This window comes from Pangasianodon hypophthalmus, chromosome 3, assembly GCF_027358585.1.
Source record: "Pangasianodon hypophthalmus isolate fPanHyp1 chromosome 3, fPanHyp1.pri, whole genome shotgun sequence".
Classification (NCBI taxonomy): Eukaryota; Metazoa; Chordata; class Actinopteri; order Siluriformes; family Pangasiidae; genus Pangasianodon; species Pangasianodon hypophthalmus.
In genome coordinates this window covers 8,383,644-8,402,034 of record NC_069712.1, presented here as the reverse complement: position 1 = coordinate 8,402,034, position 18,391 = coordinate 8,383,644, and the positions used below count along the sequence as shown (strand labels likewise).

Below are 18,391 nucleotides of genomic sequence, written 5' to 3'. Positions count from 1 at the left end.
TCATCAGATCCTCTTCTCCACTCTTGCCAACTTGGAGACTGGAAGCCATGCTCTAACCTGGTCCTTATCATACGTACAGGATCAATCCTACCATATAGCATGGAGAAGTTCCGCTTCATCATCTGCAGATGTCGTCTTCATAACATCAGAAGAATACAGCCTTTCCAGACTATGCTCAACTATGCTACATTTGCTCAACTTCTTATACAAGCTTTGTGTTATTTAGTCCTAACTACTGAAACTCTGTTCTTTCTGGTCTCCATATCTCTTTCGCCGCAATATCTCCTTTACCGAGCATTCAGAATGCTGCCTCTGTCTCGGTTCATAACCTACCAAAGTACTCTTTTGTCACCCCTACTGAGGTCAGTCCTCTGGCTTCCACAGGTGTCAAAGGGCTCTGTACCACATCCTCCATGTACCCTGGTTCAAAAATACACACTGGCATACCAACTCAGGTCTTCAACCTCAGGATGTCTGGCATGTTCTTCTCTTAGGTATAGACATGCTCGTAATGTCTGATCCCACTGCTTCAGTGTTCTGGCTCTTCAATGATCAGAGATCGAGCCGTCACATCTACTCAGGATGGTTCTGTGCCTCTATTACTTTACCAAAGCTCTAAAACCTTCGTCTTTAAGCAGTATCTAGGAAAACACTTTAACGTTCTCTACATTTACTTTGCATCGATCCTGTATTGTGTTACAGCTTGGTTTGTAATTTATTTGTATTATTAATGCACCCTGGTATTGCTACGGATTTTTTTGTAATGATTATGTACTTAGGATGAAATTGTCTTTGTGTAATCATCTAAAGCACTTTTACACCACTCGAGCACTTTTACAACAACTAGCATTCGATTCTTTCAGGTTATGAATCACTGAAGATGTGCTTTCTATCACTGCGCTTTCAACTGTTTGCATGTTTTCTGTGTCCCTCTAGATAAATGACTAAATGCAATGTAAATGATGACCATTACACCACTGTAATCACAGAGACAGTTCTGCCCTAACTGGTGTCTGAATGGGACTTATGACTGAGGGCAAATGTTTGGAAGACTAGACATGTGTATATAAGGAGTGACGCATTAATTATTCATACAGAAGAGAGCGAAGCATAAAACATATGACTGGTTGCAGATTAACATAAATCCTCCTTTTTCCATATATGGTCTTATTTTCTACTTACACATGTTACTCTTCATCACCATAGTCTTTATCAACAGCCCTTAATATGTTGTCTTCCAAACAGATATCGAGTACTGAAACCCATTAGAAGGGCAGACAGTCAGTTCACTCACTCGCGCACACACACACACACACACACACACATTTCTCAGTGAAGTTCTACTTGCTAAACATGTGTACAAATCTAATGATAGAAATTTGAACAGATATAGTTCACTTAATAGTAAAATAATAAAATAAGATGCCATAAGAGTTAAACTGAAACTCAAGTATAATGCTGATTAAAGGCAGTGAGACATGTCAGAAAACTTGATATGATGTGAAAGTAAAGGAAAAGTAAGTAGAGATGAGCAGGTATTTTGCCAATAACCTTTTTCAAAGGCTCAGTTTAAGTGCTGTTGGCATGTGATGTGTAATATATGAATCCAACTTTACTGTTATACTAATAATTTATTACTTTGGGAAATTTCTGAATGTTATGAGACTCTGAGGCATCAATGAGTAAAAATGTATGTATAAAGTAATACAACCAAAGAGCAGGTATTAAATGTGCATGTAATCACTTTTTATGATGCAGGAATTCAGGATGATAAGCATAAAAGCACCCAATCATTGGAACCTTAAGGTAAAAATGCCCCAAATTGCTTATTCATTAAAGCAGACATGGAAGATAAACAACACATGCTATTCCAAGATCAAAAGTCAAAGATTTAGTAAATGAGCTTGCACATTTTTTTCTGGGTGTTATCAAGGTTACTCATGCAAAATAAAATCAGGACCTAAATGTCTAAACATTGCTATGAATTAAAACTCTTTATCTACTTAATTTTGTTCTAAGGGTATGCAAATGTTTGCACTGAACTGTATCTGAAAAATCCTTCCTGTATAGGCATCCTGCTAGGAAAGTTGTGTTGTATGCTGCCACATGGTCCTGAAGGGACGATATTTCATTCAATTGTAAACACATTAGTGGATTGAAGGACAATGAAAATGACTTGACCTGTAGGTGTTTAACTGGATTTGGAAAGATAAATCATGTATGGTTAAGATGCAAAAAAACAAACAAACAAACAAAAAAACAACTGAGCCAGAAGGTAATATAATATTCAACCAATTTGTCTTTGTCCAGTTTGTCTTTTCAAAGCATGCAGGCACTCAGCATTGCAGATTGTGTTAATGCCCTTGGATCGACAACACGATTATCCTGACCATGTGACTGTACACTATGGCAGCACAGCGTGTCTTGACTGATAAGTATGTTGAAGAGGGTGACCTCCAGTGGCCCATTTCCACATATATGGGAATGTGGCCAATGCCTTGGACAGTGGAATAGAGGTGCACAGCGTAACTGGGATTTGATCCAATCCATAGTCCACACCTCTATATTCCAAACATGACAAACTGCTTAAATAGCTCTTTGTTTCATTGAAATGTATACGGAATACAGATGTATTACTTGAAATGAACAGTTAATGTCTTCTAAAGAGATACGAATAGGAGGCGCACTATTGTTTTCAGAAAGCTTGCCAGAAAAGTTCACGGGGCATCTGCTTGAGACTAGAGATATGCATCGAGACTGGGATGCAGCAAAAAAGTCACACAAGTGATGTGTTCATTCATTCATCCTTATTAACTGCATGATCGTGATCACAGTGGTTTAAATGAAGCAAGTTTGTTTGTATTTTGGGAGAATAGAAACAACTAAATTTCAGGGTTTTTTTTTTTTTTCCCAACACTGGTCCAGTGTTTTTTGATGCATAATGGTACGGTTCATATTTAATTTAAAAAAAAAAAAAAAAAAAAAAAAGAACAACAACAACAAAAAAAAAAACCCTTTCAGTTTAGGCCACACCCACTTTGTTTTTAAATACATCAAATCCGAGTACAGATATGGATATTTGGAGCACTAAGTAGATACAGATACAAATAAAGAAAGTGTCATTTTTGACATTGTTGTTTTTTTTTCTTTGTGGCATCATTGCTCCTTGGCGCAACATTTTTACGAGAAAATGCATGATAGTGTAGTCTACAGTTTACATACAGCTCTTTACGCTGGTTTCTAGTCATTTTCTGCGACTTCATAACTGTTCAGTTCTTGTTCAGCCATGCCATATATTGTTCCGGTGTCCTATCTAGTTAGTGTGCACTGGTCTGTGTATCTGTTGTCCTGAATATTTATTCTGAGTAATTATAGTTCTGAGTACACTGCTGTATATTGCCGTCCTGTGTATCAGGTTGCTGTAGTGTTATGTGTTGTACCGTGGTCCTGAAAAAACAAAACTTCATTCCAAGTTATAGGGAGGGCTGACAATAAAACCCATTTGTGTTGAATGATGAAAAATGACTTTCGTGCATAGTTGATAATGATTTGAATAGAATTACTGATTTACATTAATCTCCTGTTGAAAGCTGGGGTGAGTTAATGTCATTCACTGTAGTTGTAATCCTTATTGAATGTTATGTTTTAGAAGAGAAAGTGAATTAAAGGATTGATTTGTCTCTGTCTCTGTCTCTCTCCACTTCCTCAAGGGACCGGGGTCTTCTTTCTGGCCTGTACAGAGGGGGAACAGATCAGCTTTCTGTTTGACTGTATTGCTCGAGGCACCTCTCCAAGCAGAACACCGTTTGGATTACGCCCCTCCCTACCAGGTTCATACAGCATGTGTGTGTGTGTGTGTTGGGTTATATTCATTCTTCATTCTCACTCTCAGCTCTCTCTCTCTCTCTCTCTCTCTCTGGTTACTGATTAATGAATTCATTATTTAAAACTGAGCAAAGCTACTTTATGTAAGGAATAAAACTCTTGGGGGCGTGCTGTTGTAGGCAGATAATTAAAGATTGGGTGGCATGATGCAGCCCAACACAAAGCAGAGTTACTGTTACCAACTTATACTGGATTATTTTCCAATATCCCAAAGTGTTTTATTCTTCTTACACCACAGCAATTTTCCAACACTAACAATTTCTTATTAATTAAAGAGGGACACATCATACTTTTGATCCATTTAAGTTACATTTAATATCGAAATGAAATGTCCACAAAACAAGTTAGTTCCTCTTATCACCTACGTTATAACAGCTATAAACAGTCATTCTGTCACCGACATGCAGCTGTTAAAGCCCTCTGTCCTGAAGATGTGTGTTGTCGTGTTGGAAAAGTTAAAGTTACAGCTTTACCTCTGACTGCGCTGACACTGGAGACTTCTGAAAAGGCTAAATAAATGTCTCCTCACAGAAAACACCATATCAACAATTAACAATTTTAATCTTTTACTGTGGACCGTCCACCACACAAGCCCCTGTGAAGGAGCTATTCATATAGAAACAACAACATTAGAATGAGTGCATTAATGTAACCTGAGATTTGCTTTGCAAATGAAACTTCTGTTATAGAAAATTAATCAACACTTTCTGAACAAGTCAGAATTGAGCATTCAACAGCACAGGTATGAAAGCACACATAAGAAAGAAGTCTAGAAATGGCACAGCATGGTTGTACGTATGAGTGTAATTAAACATCTCTAAAGAGTTCTCTAAAAAGTTCAGTGATTGTGGTCATTAACAGTGAGACAAGGTGCGATTCATGGCATCTTGCACTCATCTTTAATGACCACAGATACTGCTCAGCACACTCAGGTTGGGCGCGCTTGCACTCTCTACTAAAGATGTTTAAACACCATAGCATAACACTAACAGCAACTGACATAAACAAAGCTCAATCAAATGTTCCATGAAGCGACTGATTGTTTAGTACTGTGTTAGCTATTTATTTCATTATTGGTATTGATATTGAACAGAAAAAAACCCAAATGTACTGATACTCAGTCTGGAACTAATGGTATTGATGCAGCTCAGACAAAGTTCCACAAAGTTCTTCATGTTCTTATAAAATCACACTTTAATTAACTTTCATTGATTCTTTCATCGATACATTATTTTGCACAGCAGATTAAAATCAATGGTCATAATGTCGTAATTATAAAATGTCAAACAAAAAACTAGTTTCACGCTCCTTGAGTTCTGGAAAGTACAGAGAAATTGAGAATTAGGTTTGTTCACGTATTAAAATCCACCAACCATTTGTCACTATTCAGCTCTTGGTATATTTCACAGTATTACCTGCCAAAGAAAAATATTTTTGCCTTGGAATTATCGCATATGTCTCAGAATTATTATTATTATTGTTTTTTAATACTGCTCAAGTAGTGAAAAACTCTCAGCCGCTGCAGTAGCAGTGTGGAGAGAGATGTGGAGGAGCAGCTTGACAAGTTAATCGAGTCAGGATGAAAGGCAATATGCGGCAGAATAAAACTTTTTTGTGAGCGTTGTTTCTTTGTCTTGCCTTGTGTGGAGGAGTGGAATGATATAAACCATTCACAGTATAACAGCTCACTCTTATGGTTTTTGTATCAGTACATCACAATATCTGCTTTATAACCTCACATTTTCAAAGTGGATGAAATTAAATGACATTTAATACTGTACAGCAGTCTAAGTGCACAATTTCACTAGGACAGCAAGCGCTAATGGAAGCCAATTACGTCTGCTTAAAAAGTTTAACTTTCTAACATTTATAGAGGTATAATTCCACTCTGATGTAATTATGCATCAACCAGTAGACTGTCCTGGAAGGAGTTTTAATCATTCACCTTGATGCATAGCAAATTGTGGTTGTTAACGAGCATCCAGAGCTGTACTAGTCAACCGTATGAGCACAGAAATACGTACATTTTAGCTTAAGGAGGTGGGTTTCAAGGCTAGTCTAAGCAGCGCTAGCTAGTCATGATGAAATGCTAAAAATTGTCTAAAATGTAGCACTGTAGGATATTATATTTGGACAGTGAAATTAACAAATATTGTGTCATACTCAGACTGCATTCTTGGTTAAATGATGTAATTTTGCTTTTGCTGGAAAATGTTTCTAAATGTTTAAAAATGTTGCATCCACTTTAAAAAAAATTAATCTTATCTGGCTATTGTTGCAGAAGGTATTTTTTTTTAAACCAAAAAATAGAAATGTCTAGATGATAAACCGGTATGCACACTTACACATCACTTCTTTTTCTGACAGATGCCAAAAATGTCCTCATGAAAGCAGCCTAAAATAATACCACAGTTTCTGGAGGAAAAGGGAAAATATACATAGACTTTTCAACTTAATCTTCCTGTCATGGAGGCAGACAGATGGATGCTGGTTTATGGTTTTTTCATTAAAACCACTGAAGCAAACAGAAAAAGGGCTAGGCTATACCTAAGTAATGCTGAGTGTCCATATAAAGGGAGTTTGTATAAAGGGAGTAGTGTGATTGTGACCAGGTGATTCTGTTTAGTGATCGGGAGATTGTGAACGGATATAGGTGTTTGCTTGGTCTTGTGAATAGATTGCAAGGTGAGGGATCATGAAAGTTGTAGTTTGCAGCTTCAGGACTTGGAGATAGGTGACTACAAAGGATAAAGATTCTAAAAAGAAGCTATAAGTGAAATGCTGGGCTGCATGGTGGTGGTAGCATTGCCTTCTCACAGCACCAGGTTCCTAGTTTGATCCTGTGTGCTGTTTTATGTATTCTCCACATGTCCATGTTGGTTTCATCCAGGTTCTCCAGTTTCATCCCAGCTCCCAAAAACATGCTGGTCAGTAGACTGACTACTCTAAATTGCCAGTAGGTGTGCATAGGATTCCATGCAGGGTGTATTCCCAACACATTCCCAGCGTTCCACCATGACCCTGACAAAGATAAAGTGGTTACTTGGAGATAAATGAATAATAGAAGTGGAATGTGGGTGTACCCTGGGATTAGACAACATTCCAAAACATAAGGGAAAATCAATAAAAAGTGCTTGGAAAGAAAAGAACCAAAGGCAAAGAACATGATTTATTCATTCATCTTCAGTAAGCACTTTGTCCTGGTCGGATCATGGTGGAGCCGGAGCGGCATTCCGGGAAAACTGGGAATGAGCTGGGAATACACCCAGAACCATCACAGGGCACTTTAATTTGGAAGAAATTAAATAGCTTGGTCATTGCAATGCGCGCTTTTGCGCTCATACAGTATATATTTCCAATTTCCTTATCAACCTACTCAAGTTTGTGTTTGGGCTATATTGCGCCTTTTTTTCAAACATAAGACAAGAAAAGCATTCTTACCACTCAAAATCAGAGTTTCTCAGTCGTGCCACTGGGGGGAAATACCAGCATCAGCCTTGTTTTTTTTTTTTTTTTTTTAATACCAGCAGTTAATAGGTTGTGCAATTGCAGTTTTAATTAGAGTTTGCCTGTGGCGGGGTTTCACGCAGCTGCAGTGGCTTTCGTTACTATACACTGTTACATCACATTAATTATCACTGAGTGGTAATGAATGGTAATTAAATGATTTATAAAGGCTTCCTCAGGCTTCATCTGACTTGACAATATGTCTGTATTATTCTTTTGGTCTCCTCAGCACATATCAGATAAATGGAACACTTTATTTCCTCTCAAATTCAAATTCTGACATGGTCCTGATATTGTAGTAAAAATTAATGAACTGTTTGCATTTTTAAACCATCTCACATCAGAGATCTTTAATGGAGGATCACTTGGTGGTGGGAGACCTGCTAATACTGAGAGTAATTAATTAGTAGCATAATTTAAAGCTGTGCTGTTTTTTATGGCTGTGGCTGCATGACATTTTAAAACTGAGACATTCACAGCGTTTTTTTTTTTTTTTTTAACAGCTAAAAGTAGCACTATCACTGACACTGACTCCTCAGCTAGGGCAGAGGGGAACACGTATGCTGGCTCGGGGGTGTGTTTGTACTCTTCTCACAGGTCGTCTCGTATTCTATTTGTCAGATTAGCACACCGCCAGCTTTACGTATTAATATATGATGTGATGAAGGAAATTTGCCAGGCAGAACCTTCTCTTGATACTTCGCATAGCTCAGTGTGCTCTAACAGGATCAGGTGTCGAGTGTCACAAGCAGAATCAAAGCCACGAGAGCCGCTGGATAAAGCTGATCATTGATGTTTGCGTTGGAGAGAAATTCTAGAAATATCTATTTACAGTTACTTGTATCCGCTTACTGTTACGTGTGAGTCATAACACCCACAGATCAGTAGAGTGGCACCACACACTCATTTGTATTGTGCAAAGTTGGACAGGAGGCAGAGTCAAATTTTGACATTTAGTTATAAGCAGGGTGGTCCTCCTCAGGTGTGTGTGTGTGTGTGTGTGTGAGAGAGAGAGACTTCATGTTAGCAAGAATAAAAAAAGTAAGACAAAAATCACAACTAGTTTCAAACTGTAAACTGCAGCATCATAACAAATAATAGGATTTGGTAAGGTAATAGGATTTTAATTATAGCACAGCGCTGTTGAATTCCCAAATCTGATCCGAAGATGTCGATCATTTTCTATGACAGCAGAAATGATGTCTGATAGGTTTACCTTAATGCGCTAGATTTAGTACAGTATTGTTTGTAGTAACAACTCAATCACAGGGTTTTGTATGGCAGACATTCTGCTTAATCTACATTTATTTACATTTACATTTATGGCATTTGGCAGACGCCCTTATCGAGGGCGACTTACAATAGTGCTTTGAAGTCTATCAAAAATACATTCTGATATTGGCTCACTAGGTCACAAACTAGCAATACCATCAGTCCAAAACTCTGTTGGGGAGGGGTTTTTTTTTGTGAAAGTGCTAACTTAAATACTTTATGAAGAGGTAAGTCTTTAGACATCGTTTGAAGACTGCCAGGGGAAGTTCATTCCACCACCTTGGTGCCAGAACAGAGAAGAGTCTCGATGCATGCCTTCCTTGTACTCTGAGAGATGGAGGGACCAGTCGAGCAGTGCTGGAGGATCGGAGGGAGTGTGGTGTCACGCGAGGTGTGATAAGTGCTTTGAGATAAGTGGGTGCTGGTCCGTTTTTGGCTTTGTAGGCAAGCATCAGTGTTTTAAATCTAATGCAGGCAGCTACAGGAAGCCAGCGGAGGGAGCGTAGCAATGGGGTTGTATGGGAAAATTTAGGAAGGTTGAAAACCAATCGTGCAGCTGCATTCTGGATCAGTTGCAGAGGACGAATGGCGCTCAGAGGCAGACCTGCCAGGAGTGAGTTGCAGTAGTCCAGTCTTGAAATGACAAGGGACTGAACAAGCACCTGTGTGGCCTGTGTGGAAAGAAATGGATGAATTCTTCTGATGTTATAAAGGAGAAATCGACATGAGCGTGTCAGATTAGCAATGTGAGAGGAGAAGGACAGTTGATTGTCCATGGTTACCCCAAGGTTGAGTGCGGTAACCGAAGGCAAGATCAGAGAATTGTCTAGGGAGATTGCAAGATCCTGAGATGGGGATGAATCACCTGGGATGAACAGCAGTTCAGTTTTGGTGGGATTACATTTCAGTTGATGAGCTGTCATCCATGATGAGATGTCTGCCAAACATGCTGATATCCGAGCAGAAACATGAGTGTCTGAAGGAGGGAAGGAGAGGATGAGTTGAGTGTCATCTGCATAGCAGTGGTATGAAAACCCATGTGAGGATATTTATACATGACATATTTGACAGTTTTTAATCCATTTGAAGGCCAGTTTTTTAATTATTATATATTATAGGCATTTAATTGCTCTAGGTCAGTTGATTCTTTTATTGTTGGCAGTAATTGGGATCAGTATAGCTGAACAGTCAACAATATACAATACACTGAACAAAGTACAAGGCAAGACAAGAAGACATGCTTAAAATGTGCATTAATGTTGAGTCAGTGCAAATTTAGCCAGAGAGTAAATGTGAAAACAGTTGCAGTAGTATAGACTGAAACCATGTGCAGTGGTAGTGATACATTAATACCAAGAGAATTAGGAGTGCAGATATAACACAGTGATATACAGAGTCTGGGCAAGAAAAAAAAACATTATGGCAGTACAGATTGAGAGAACTGAGAGTTTTCAACAGCGTCTGAAGAGAGGTTATGAGTTATGAGTTCTGTAATGATTGAATTTCAGTGGTGTAGCTAATCACAGTTCCACTGATGGCCAACTCTGGCACAGTACACACAGCTCACACGGCTGCAGTGCCACCAGGCACCATCACTCCAAATGCCATGCCAAGGATCCACAAAGCTGCACAAACACCACATAAAGCGAGCATAGGCACAGTGCAGCACAGAGGGCTGAGAAGCTCTGAGACCCAAACTATGGCATCAACCCATCTGATACACTCAATTTATTATTTTTTTTTTTCAAAAAAAATGAAAAAAGAAAGGAAAAAGCTAAGAGAAGCGGCAGCACAAACATACAGTGTAGTCTCACCCTGCATCAGCATGCCTCATTGTCTTTTATTCCTTACATCAGGCATACGTAAAGTGAAATCGAGCCTCTGCAATAAAATGAAACCAAAAATAAGCATCTTAAATAAAAGAAAATCAAACCTGCAGTCATAAAATCTGAATCAATGGCCTATAAAACACTCCAAGAAGATTCAACTAAACATATACATAAATTAAAAAGTTATTTATATATGTAAAATTAAAACCTGCAGCCTTTATACACGAGCCTGGGTGTGAGAAAGGTGCCATGACGTTGATCTAGTGTTCTAGATTTAATTCTGCTGAGGAGCAAAATAAGAAATGATCATGTATATGAAGAAAAAAATGATTTCTAATGAGGCAGAAGAATCCAATCCAAGGAATATCTTGACCTTATGGAGACTTTGGCTGGTCCCCATGAGGAAAAAACTGCAGCTTTAAAAAAAAATAAATAGAATAAAAGAGACAAAATGTTCTTTTGGTTACTGAGGCCTAGCATAGGATTAATTAGCTGCATTAATAATTATGTCAGTGGAAGATCCTTATAAAGAAAGACAAACATGTTTGTGTGTGTGTTCTCCCACGTGATTACCTGTTGACACTAAACCTGTGTTCTTCACACTTGTTCACTTACTTACTTATTTGTATTAATGTGCACTACTTATTCTGTTTCATGAACGTATCATGTATAGTTTGATCGACTGCTTTGTGACAAGTGTGTGTGGGCCTGAGAGCTCTGTTGGATTAAATTTTGCCTTACCTGTAAGTTGAGTAAGATGAAAGCAGCTGCCAAATAAATGAATTGAAATATTCATGCGTGATGATGGAACTATGGCACCTATTCTCAGAGGCATACCTGTGGACGCTTTAGCTCACAAAATGTCTGGTCAAACTACAGATCATTTTTAGAAAAAGAAGAAGCACCAGCCACCTTTATTTGTCAAATATACATTACAGCACAGTGAAATTGTTTTCTTTGCATATCCCCACTTGTTAGGGTCACCCATGATGCAGCAACCCTGGATCAGAGAAGATTAAGGGCCCTGCTTAAGGGCCCAACAATGGCAGCTTCTGATCAGTATTCCAGAGCCTTAACCATTGAGCCACCACAACAGGAAGTGCTGAAAATTGTATATTTTCTATTCATTCCTAGTCTGTCAGGTTTCTATGAGTTTACATCATTCAGCTTGTTCAGACCAAACAATATGGACCAAACAAAAGATTTTGGAAAGAAAAATAAAATTGGCCCTCTTCTGCATACATGAGCTCACAGATGCTCAAGATTGGCTAGTGTTGCTGTGATTGACGGGGAGAAGAGTATGCTATCCCTCCTACCCTGTGAGCATGGCCAGTTTTGCTCTGTAGGGAAATGTAGGGAAAAAACTGCTTTGCCAAATTTATGCAACATACTGTATGTTTTCATGAATGAAGATGTTTTCTTCGTCTCCTGGTTTAATCTTTAGTTATTGATCTTAATGTACATCTGGGCCCAAGGATGCAAATTCATGGGATTTAAAGGTTAATGGAAAAAAATGAAGGAAAAAAAAAAAAAACATTGACTCAAACATTGACTAACTTCTCATGATCGATCGTAGCGGTCACTGTTGAGTACTCGAGTACTTAAGCCTATCCTTAGTCATGAAAGGCTTTAATAATACTATGAAGAATTCATTATCCCAGGACAGTCATCTCCATCAGGTTACTGCCACTTGTGCACCAAGCACTCACAGGCAGTTTACTGAGGGGTGTGTGTGTGTATGTGTGTGTGTGTGTGTGTGTGCTGGCTCCAGTGATTCTCTGAACAGAACAAAAGCTAAAATAACAAATTGATATATTACCTACAAATATCCAAACTTCACTCCGCCAAATGTGTGTGTGTGTATGTGTGTGTGTGTGTGTGAGAGAGAGAGAGAGAGAGAGAGAGAGAGAAAACAAGAGAGAAACACATTTGTTTTTTGGGCTGATGGTAATTGAATCTGTTTGATTTTTTAGACCTCAGTGCTCATGCGTCCTCTGTGGAGGAGAGGATTACGCAGGAAGCCAGTGAGCTGGAGAAACGCCTCAGCATGCTGTCAGTGTGCAGCCGCCAGAGCAGCATAGGTAACACACACACACACACACACAAAGCATATTATTTAGTAACCCCAGTGAAACCTGTAGGAAAATCATATAGTTGGCCTAGACCCTCTGATGCAGCATGGGAATATAAAGTAGTTGTCAAAGTGGGATCCATGAACCATATACTGGAAATTTGTGTGTGTGTGTGTGTGTGTGTTTTTTAATATCTACAATGGTGGAAATCACAATCAAACATTATTAACAAAGTTGTATTTATTATTGGCTTTTTATAGTTATTAGACTGTTTGACCAGTCACTTGAATTGAATCTGATTAATTTAAACCTCAAGAACTCAGAAACCTTTACACTTATAAATAATGTTAAATTGTTAAAATAATGTGTTCTGTCCATGGATAGTTAAGGAATAGAAGCACTATTGTTCTAGTAAATAACCAAAATATTTCATCTAAATGTAATATTTGAATAGTTGGGTTGTGTTCAAAAATCTGTACTGAGAGAGTGTGTGAATTTTTTACAGTTGAAGGGGTCCTTAGCTGTAATAAGTTTCCCTGATATAAGGGAATAAATATGTAATATTATTTTCACTGTTTAACAAAAAGTCCACAGATCTTGTACCGTTGCCTTTTCTAAAGGTTAATCTATATAACACTGCACCATTAAACACTCCACTGCATTGCCATTTCTAATCAGGTTGCCAGATCATGTCTTAATCACTGGGTCTAAGGTAATTTAGTGTAGCATAAATTGGAAAGAGTTTGAGAGGTTACACTTCAGTTGGCAGTAAGCTTGATACGGAAACAGTCAATCTGGCAACCCTGATACCCATTTTCTTCACAGGTGCACGTGAGTTTTTAATACTATGTTATTTGTTCTCTCTTCTAATTGGTCAGCCTCCCACTCCAGCTCCACAGGAGATGCCCGCAGCATCTCAAGCTCCTCCTCCGAGACCAGCCACTCAGATGCTAGCTTGAGCAGTCGCCTAGCAACATGGGCTGACCCAGTTCGATACCCCACTCCTACAGAGCCCTCAGTGTGTGTGTCAGGAGCGACAGGGTCAAGGCCATCCAGTGAGGAGCATCATGAAGGACTACTCCGCCCACCAACTAAACCGCCCCGCCCCAGAGGACTTCAGGAGGCAGGGCGACAGAGCTCGACGGACAGCGGTATCGCCACAGGAAGCCACTCGTCCTATTCCGGAAGCTTCTCATCCTACACAGGCAGCTTAGATACCACGCAGGGAGAGACTGAGGAGTTCGGCTCAGTGATGAGCCTCACACTGAACACAAATTCCAGTACAAACCCCAACACTCCAACTTCCACTTCTAACACAATCCCCAGACTTCCTCCACAGTTCCAAACATCCAGCATATTAGCAAGCCCCGCTGCCTTGCCACCAGGGCACAGACCATGTGTTTGCCCCGTCACTGGGGTATCTGAAGCACAAGAGTCAGAGTACCAGGTGCCTGTTCAGCTCTTGCAGCACTACGACACCCCTCGAAGACTCATTCAGCCCCACCCCTCCACCTCTTCCTCGACCCAGAAGCCCGAATGTGGCCTATTAGTGCCACAGGGAAGCCCTGCTTCTCCCAAACTGACTGCACCCGTGAGGCCGTATGTGAGTGGTGATGGAGTACTACCCCCTGGAGGCTTGACCATGCAGCGACACATTCTCTGTCCTGTATGTGGAGGAGTGAAGGTAGTGTTTTTTCTCACTTTTCTCCATCCTGTTTGTCTTTCTGTGTGCACATTAAGTACAACTTTAACTCAAAGTCATCATAACATCATGAGAATTAAGAAACTATTGATCAGGGTTGCCAGGTCTGGATGCAGCCCAATTGATCAAAACCATACCAGCGCCATACCAATACTTCACATTTAAAACTCTGTTTTACACGCAAAATCATGACTACGTAATATTTACAAAGTGAAATTACAAAATACATTTTAACAATGGTTTTAAAATGATGCACTTTCCTTAAGTACTTCTTTCCCCAGAAGTGGTCTTGTGACACAAATATTCATAAAAAAAGAATAGCTGTGAACATGAGTCAGTACATAATAGACCAAGCACTGACTGTTTGTAGCAATAAAATTTCACCTTACTTATTTTGTTCACTAAAGATTAATATACTTAATCATAAAATTATTGCAAAATGCCCAGCCCTCAACTCACAGACAGAAAAGTACAAATAATATTGCTATTATGCAGGAAAAACATGGATCTGGCAACACTTCATCGACTTTAAAGATAACCTTGTAATTTTTACAATATTTTACAAACACAAAATAATAGAAGAAGATGGTTTATTAATTTATGATCTGTCTATATTATAATCAAAAATTGTTCAGTTAAAATGACTCTCTATGTACCGTCTCTATTTAATGAATTCTTTTTAAGCATCATTATACATTGCTTTGTTTTGTTTTTCATGTCAAACTTTTGCCTTTTCTCTTTGCAAATTGCACATTGCAGAGTGAGTGGGAGTGAGAAATGTTTCTCTACACAGACTTTTAAATCTTTACTTGTACACTTTAAACTTCACTTGCATCTTAAAACTTCACACTCCCGTTTCTTCGCACCTGTTTTTACTCTGGTGACGGCCCATCAGGAGGTGTAGAAAAACAAACCTGCTGTGTGAATTTAAACAAGGTTGTCATTTTGTTTTTCTTTGCTGGCTTCAAAATGGTCTGTGCACACATTAATTAGCTTCAGAAACGAACTTGTGTCACAAACACCTCAACTTTTTTTTTTTCCCTAAATCCACTACAGGTGTTACATTATGCTGAGAGAAACGTTTAAAGTCGCTTGCTTGGTTGGAATGAAAATGTGCAGCCACACCAGCCCACTGTGGATAAGACTGGACACCTTGTATTAGCAAAAAGAGACTGAACAATTGATTTTGCGCCTCTTGACACCATTCAAGCTTTATCTTGCTTAGTCTAGATAAGATCGTGGATCTTATTGACATTCGGCTACTATTTAGTTGTCTGGATTTTCTTCCTGCCAGGCTTTTCATTAGTTCTGGCTGACCTTCTATATAATTATACATGTAAGCAGTTGTGTTACGGGACATACTTATCATCAGATACAAAAATACCAGTGCTGCTATAGCCAATGAACTGATGTCAGCAGATACAATTATGGCCCCTTTTACGCCTCCAGTCACTGTTAGGACAGATTGGCATTTTTGCCTGAAGTAAATGACCATTTGGAGACAATGACCATCACAATTACGATATCATTTTACTGACAAGAGCATGCTGACTAGCATAGCTAACTACACAACTTAAAAAGTTATATACACTGTGTGTCAGGTCATTATGCTAAATAACTACAATACCTTTAGACATTAAAATAAGTTCTGGCAAAACATATTACTTAGTGTGTCTTCTTCTTTCAGTCCAATCCGTAAGGAAAAAACACACAACAAGGTGACCTTCTGACCAATCACAATTGATAATTCAACAGTGCAGTGGTCTAATAATTTACACATATAATATGCACATTGAATTTCTTTTCTTGCTCCCACACATGAATGTAAATGTGCTCTCAGATGTCCTCTAATTAGAGACACTTCAAATGCTGTGATGTTACTCTCTGCAGATGGTATTGCCTTCCACACACACACGTTCCTCTCATGTCCCTGCTGGACTGGGTAAGGCTTTTTTTCTTATTTCTGCAGAAATATAATGTCTTTTTACTGGCTATAGGCTGTTATCGGGTATAACTGTCTACATTACTCTCTTAGAAAAAACAAAGCCTGAAATGAGCAGCGCTGCCGTATCTGCAGCTCCTGAGGGCGTGAGTGTGGGCCCCTCCACAGAGGTAAACGGAATATTTTGATCATTCTAGTATTCACTTTTTGGTTGATGGCTCATTGGATGTGCTTACAAGAAAAATTATATTTTTGGAGCTAGGATGAACACAAGTTAATGTTAGGGTTAAAGTAAGGGCTAGAATAAACACTAGGGTTAATCTTTGCATTAGAGCTAGGGTTAACACTCATGCATATGCAGTCTGGTCATGATATTAGATGCGAGGTCTATCTGATGTCTCTCAATACCTAGGCAGTAAAGCTACACACACACACACACACACACACAAAGACAGATGGGCAACTGCATCAAAATATTTCAAGATTTGCATGATTCTACAGTCTGGACTAGAAAGACATCAGCTCCAGCCTCACTTTATCATACCATTCTGTGTATTTTTCTTATGACCATTGGTATTGCTATTACACCAAATGCCGCTCCACAAAAATCCAAAATAATCTGCCTTTAAACTTTTGTTAACAGCAAATAATCTGATGTGGAGGCCAAAAATGAAAATGTACATTGATGTCTTTATTGTGATTGAGGGATTGTGGGTCAAGCAGATCCTTGCTAGAGGCTGGAAAGGGACATGGAGCAGGTTTATTATGGTTATGTTATGATTAGAATTAGGTTTAACCCTAATGTAAGGCATAAAGATTAGTGTTAGAGACTTTATTATTTCTTGAGCATGTGATTTATCTTCACAGGCTGAGCAGTTAAGCAGATACGATCTGATAAGCGGCCAAGTACCGCAGAAGGGCTTTTGGGAGACTGAGGGTGAGTTTGTAGTTCCACAGAGTTTGTAGTGTCTCTTGGTCTTAGATAAGTATGACTGAAATGACAGCCATGTAATTTCCTCTCATCAGGACACTCATCAGCAGTGCCTACATCTCCCATGAGCTCTCTGAGGCTTTTCAGACACTCATCCTTGTCTGGTAAGTCTCACGACTTGCTTAGTAGTTTGAGAACTTCTGTTTGTTAATAGAACAAAAGGTCAGCTTTGACAGATCATTAACTGGAGTGTGAGCTTGCTTAAGAGAGAGTGGATTATTATAAGCGCTCAGACGAGATGTAAATGTCCGACCTTTTTGTATTCTGCCTGTCAGATCCCACAGGCAGTTATGAGTGTGTGGCTTTTCCAATGGAGCCATTCAGAAGAACAGAATTCAGTCTGATATAGCACTGTACTCAATACTTTTATTGAGTGATCAGTGGAGGACTGTGCATTCTGATACATGTATACGCAGGTGTAATTTTGCTTAGGTGTAAGTTATCTCTAAATCTATCTTGTATTACTTAGAGGAAAACTCCACCCTGAAACACATTGAATATGTTTATATTAAAAAAAGCTACAATGGAGTTTAATAGGAGAAAAAATTTTAACAATCTCAAACATAAGGGATAATTGTTTGCTGTTAGCTCTTAAAAACAAAAGTGCAAAAGCTTTTTTCCCCCTCACTCGCCATTTTCTAGCCATGTTCAGTGCCATATTAATGAGAAATCCAATGTAGAAGAAGTGGAGATGTTGCTGCAAACGTTGGACTCAAAGTCCCAGAATGCAATGAGTTGTGGCAGAAACTCTACTCAGCTAGGTAAGATCTAGGAGATGACAATGGTGACGGTGGTATTATCATGTAAATTGAAGGTTTGGAAGCTGATCTGTTTGAGTTGAGTGTACAGATGAGGTGAGAAAGTTGGACAGATTAGAGGATTAGAGCACCACTATCAGCAGGTAGTTGAACAGTGTTGTGGGTAATGTGAAGAGAGACCAACTTGTCGATGAAAGAAGCTGAAACTAAAACAGAACACGCTATATTTAATTATGAATATTAATATGCAAGACATACGGGCTGGATTTTTCCTTTAAAAATCCATATATATATCTCCATATATATATCTCCATATATATATATATATCCATATATACACACAGACACACACACTCACTGTCCACTTTATTAGGAACACCTGTACACCTGCACATTCATGCAGTTATCTAATCAGCCAATCATGTGGCAGCAG

The 18,391-nt window shown here is 38.9% G+C and overlaps 1 protein-coding gene across 2 annotated transcripts in view; it reads left to right on the top strand.

Moving 5' to 3' along the window:
* dok7b (docking protein 7b) overlaps positions 1-18,391 on the top strand; it is a 39,995-nt gene that overhangs the window by 18,795 nt on the left and 2,809 nt on the right. For both annotated transcript variants that reach the window (XM_053232845.1, XM_026945007.3), the window contains 7 exons: positions 3,711-3,830; positions 12,467-12,574; positions 13,444-14,249; positions 16,158-16,209; positions 16,303-16,379; positions 17,077-17,146; positions 17,236-17,304. In XM_053232845.1, coding sequence (XP_053088820.1) covers positions 3,711-3,830; positions 12,467-12,574; positions 13,444-14,249; positions 16,158-16,209; positions 16,303-16,379; positions 17,077-17,146; positions 17,236-17,304 — 1,302 coding nt within the window. The remainder of the gene's footprint in view (positions 1-3,710; positions 3,831-12,466; positions 12,575-13,443; positions 14,250-16,157; positions 16,210-16,302; positions 16,380-17,076; positions 17,147-17,235; positions 17,305-18,391) is intronic.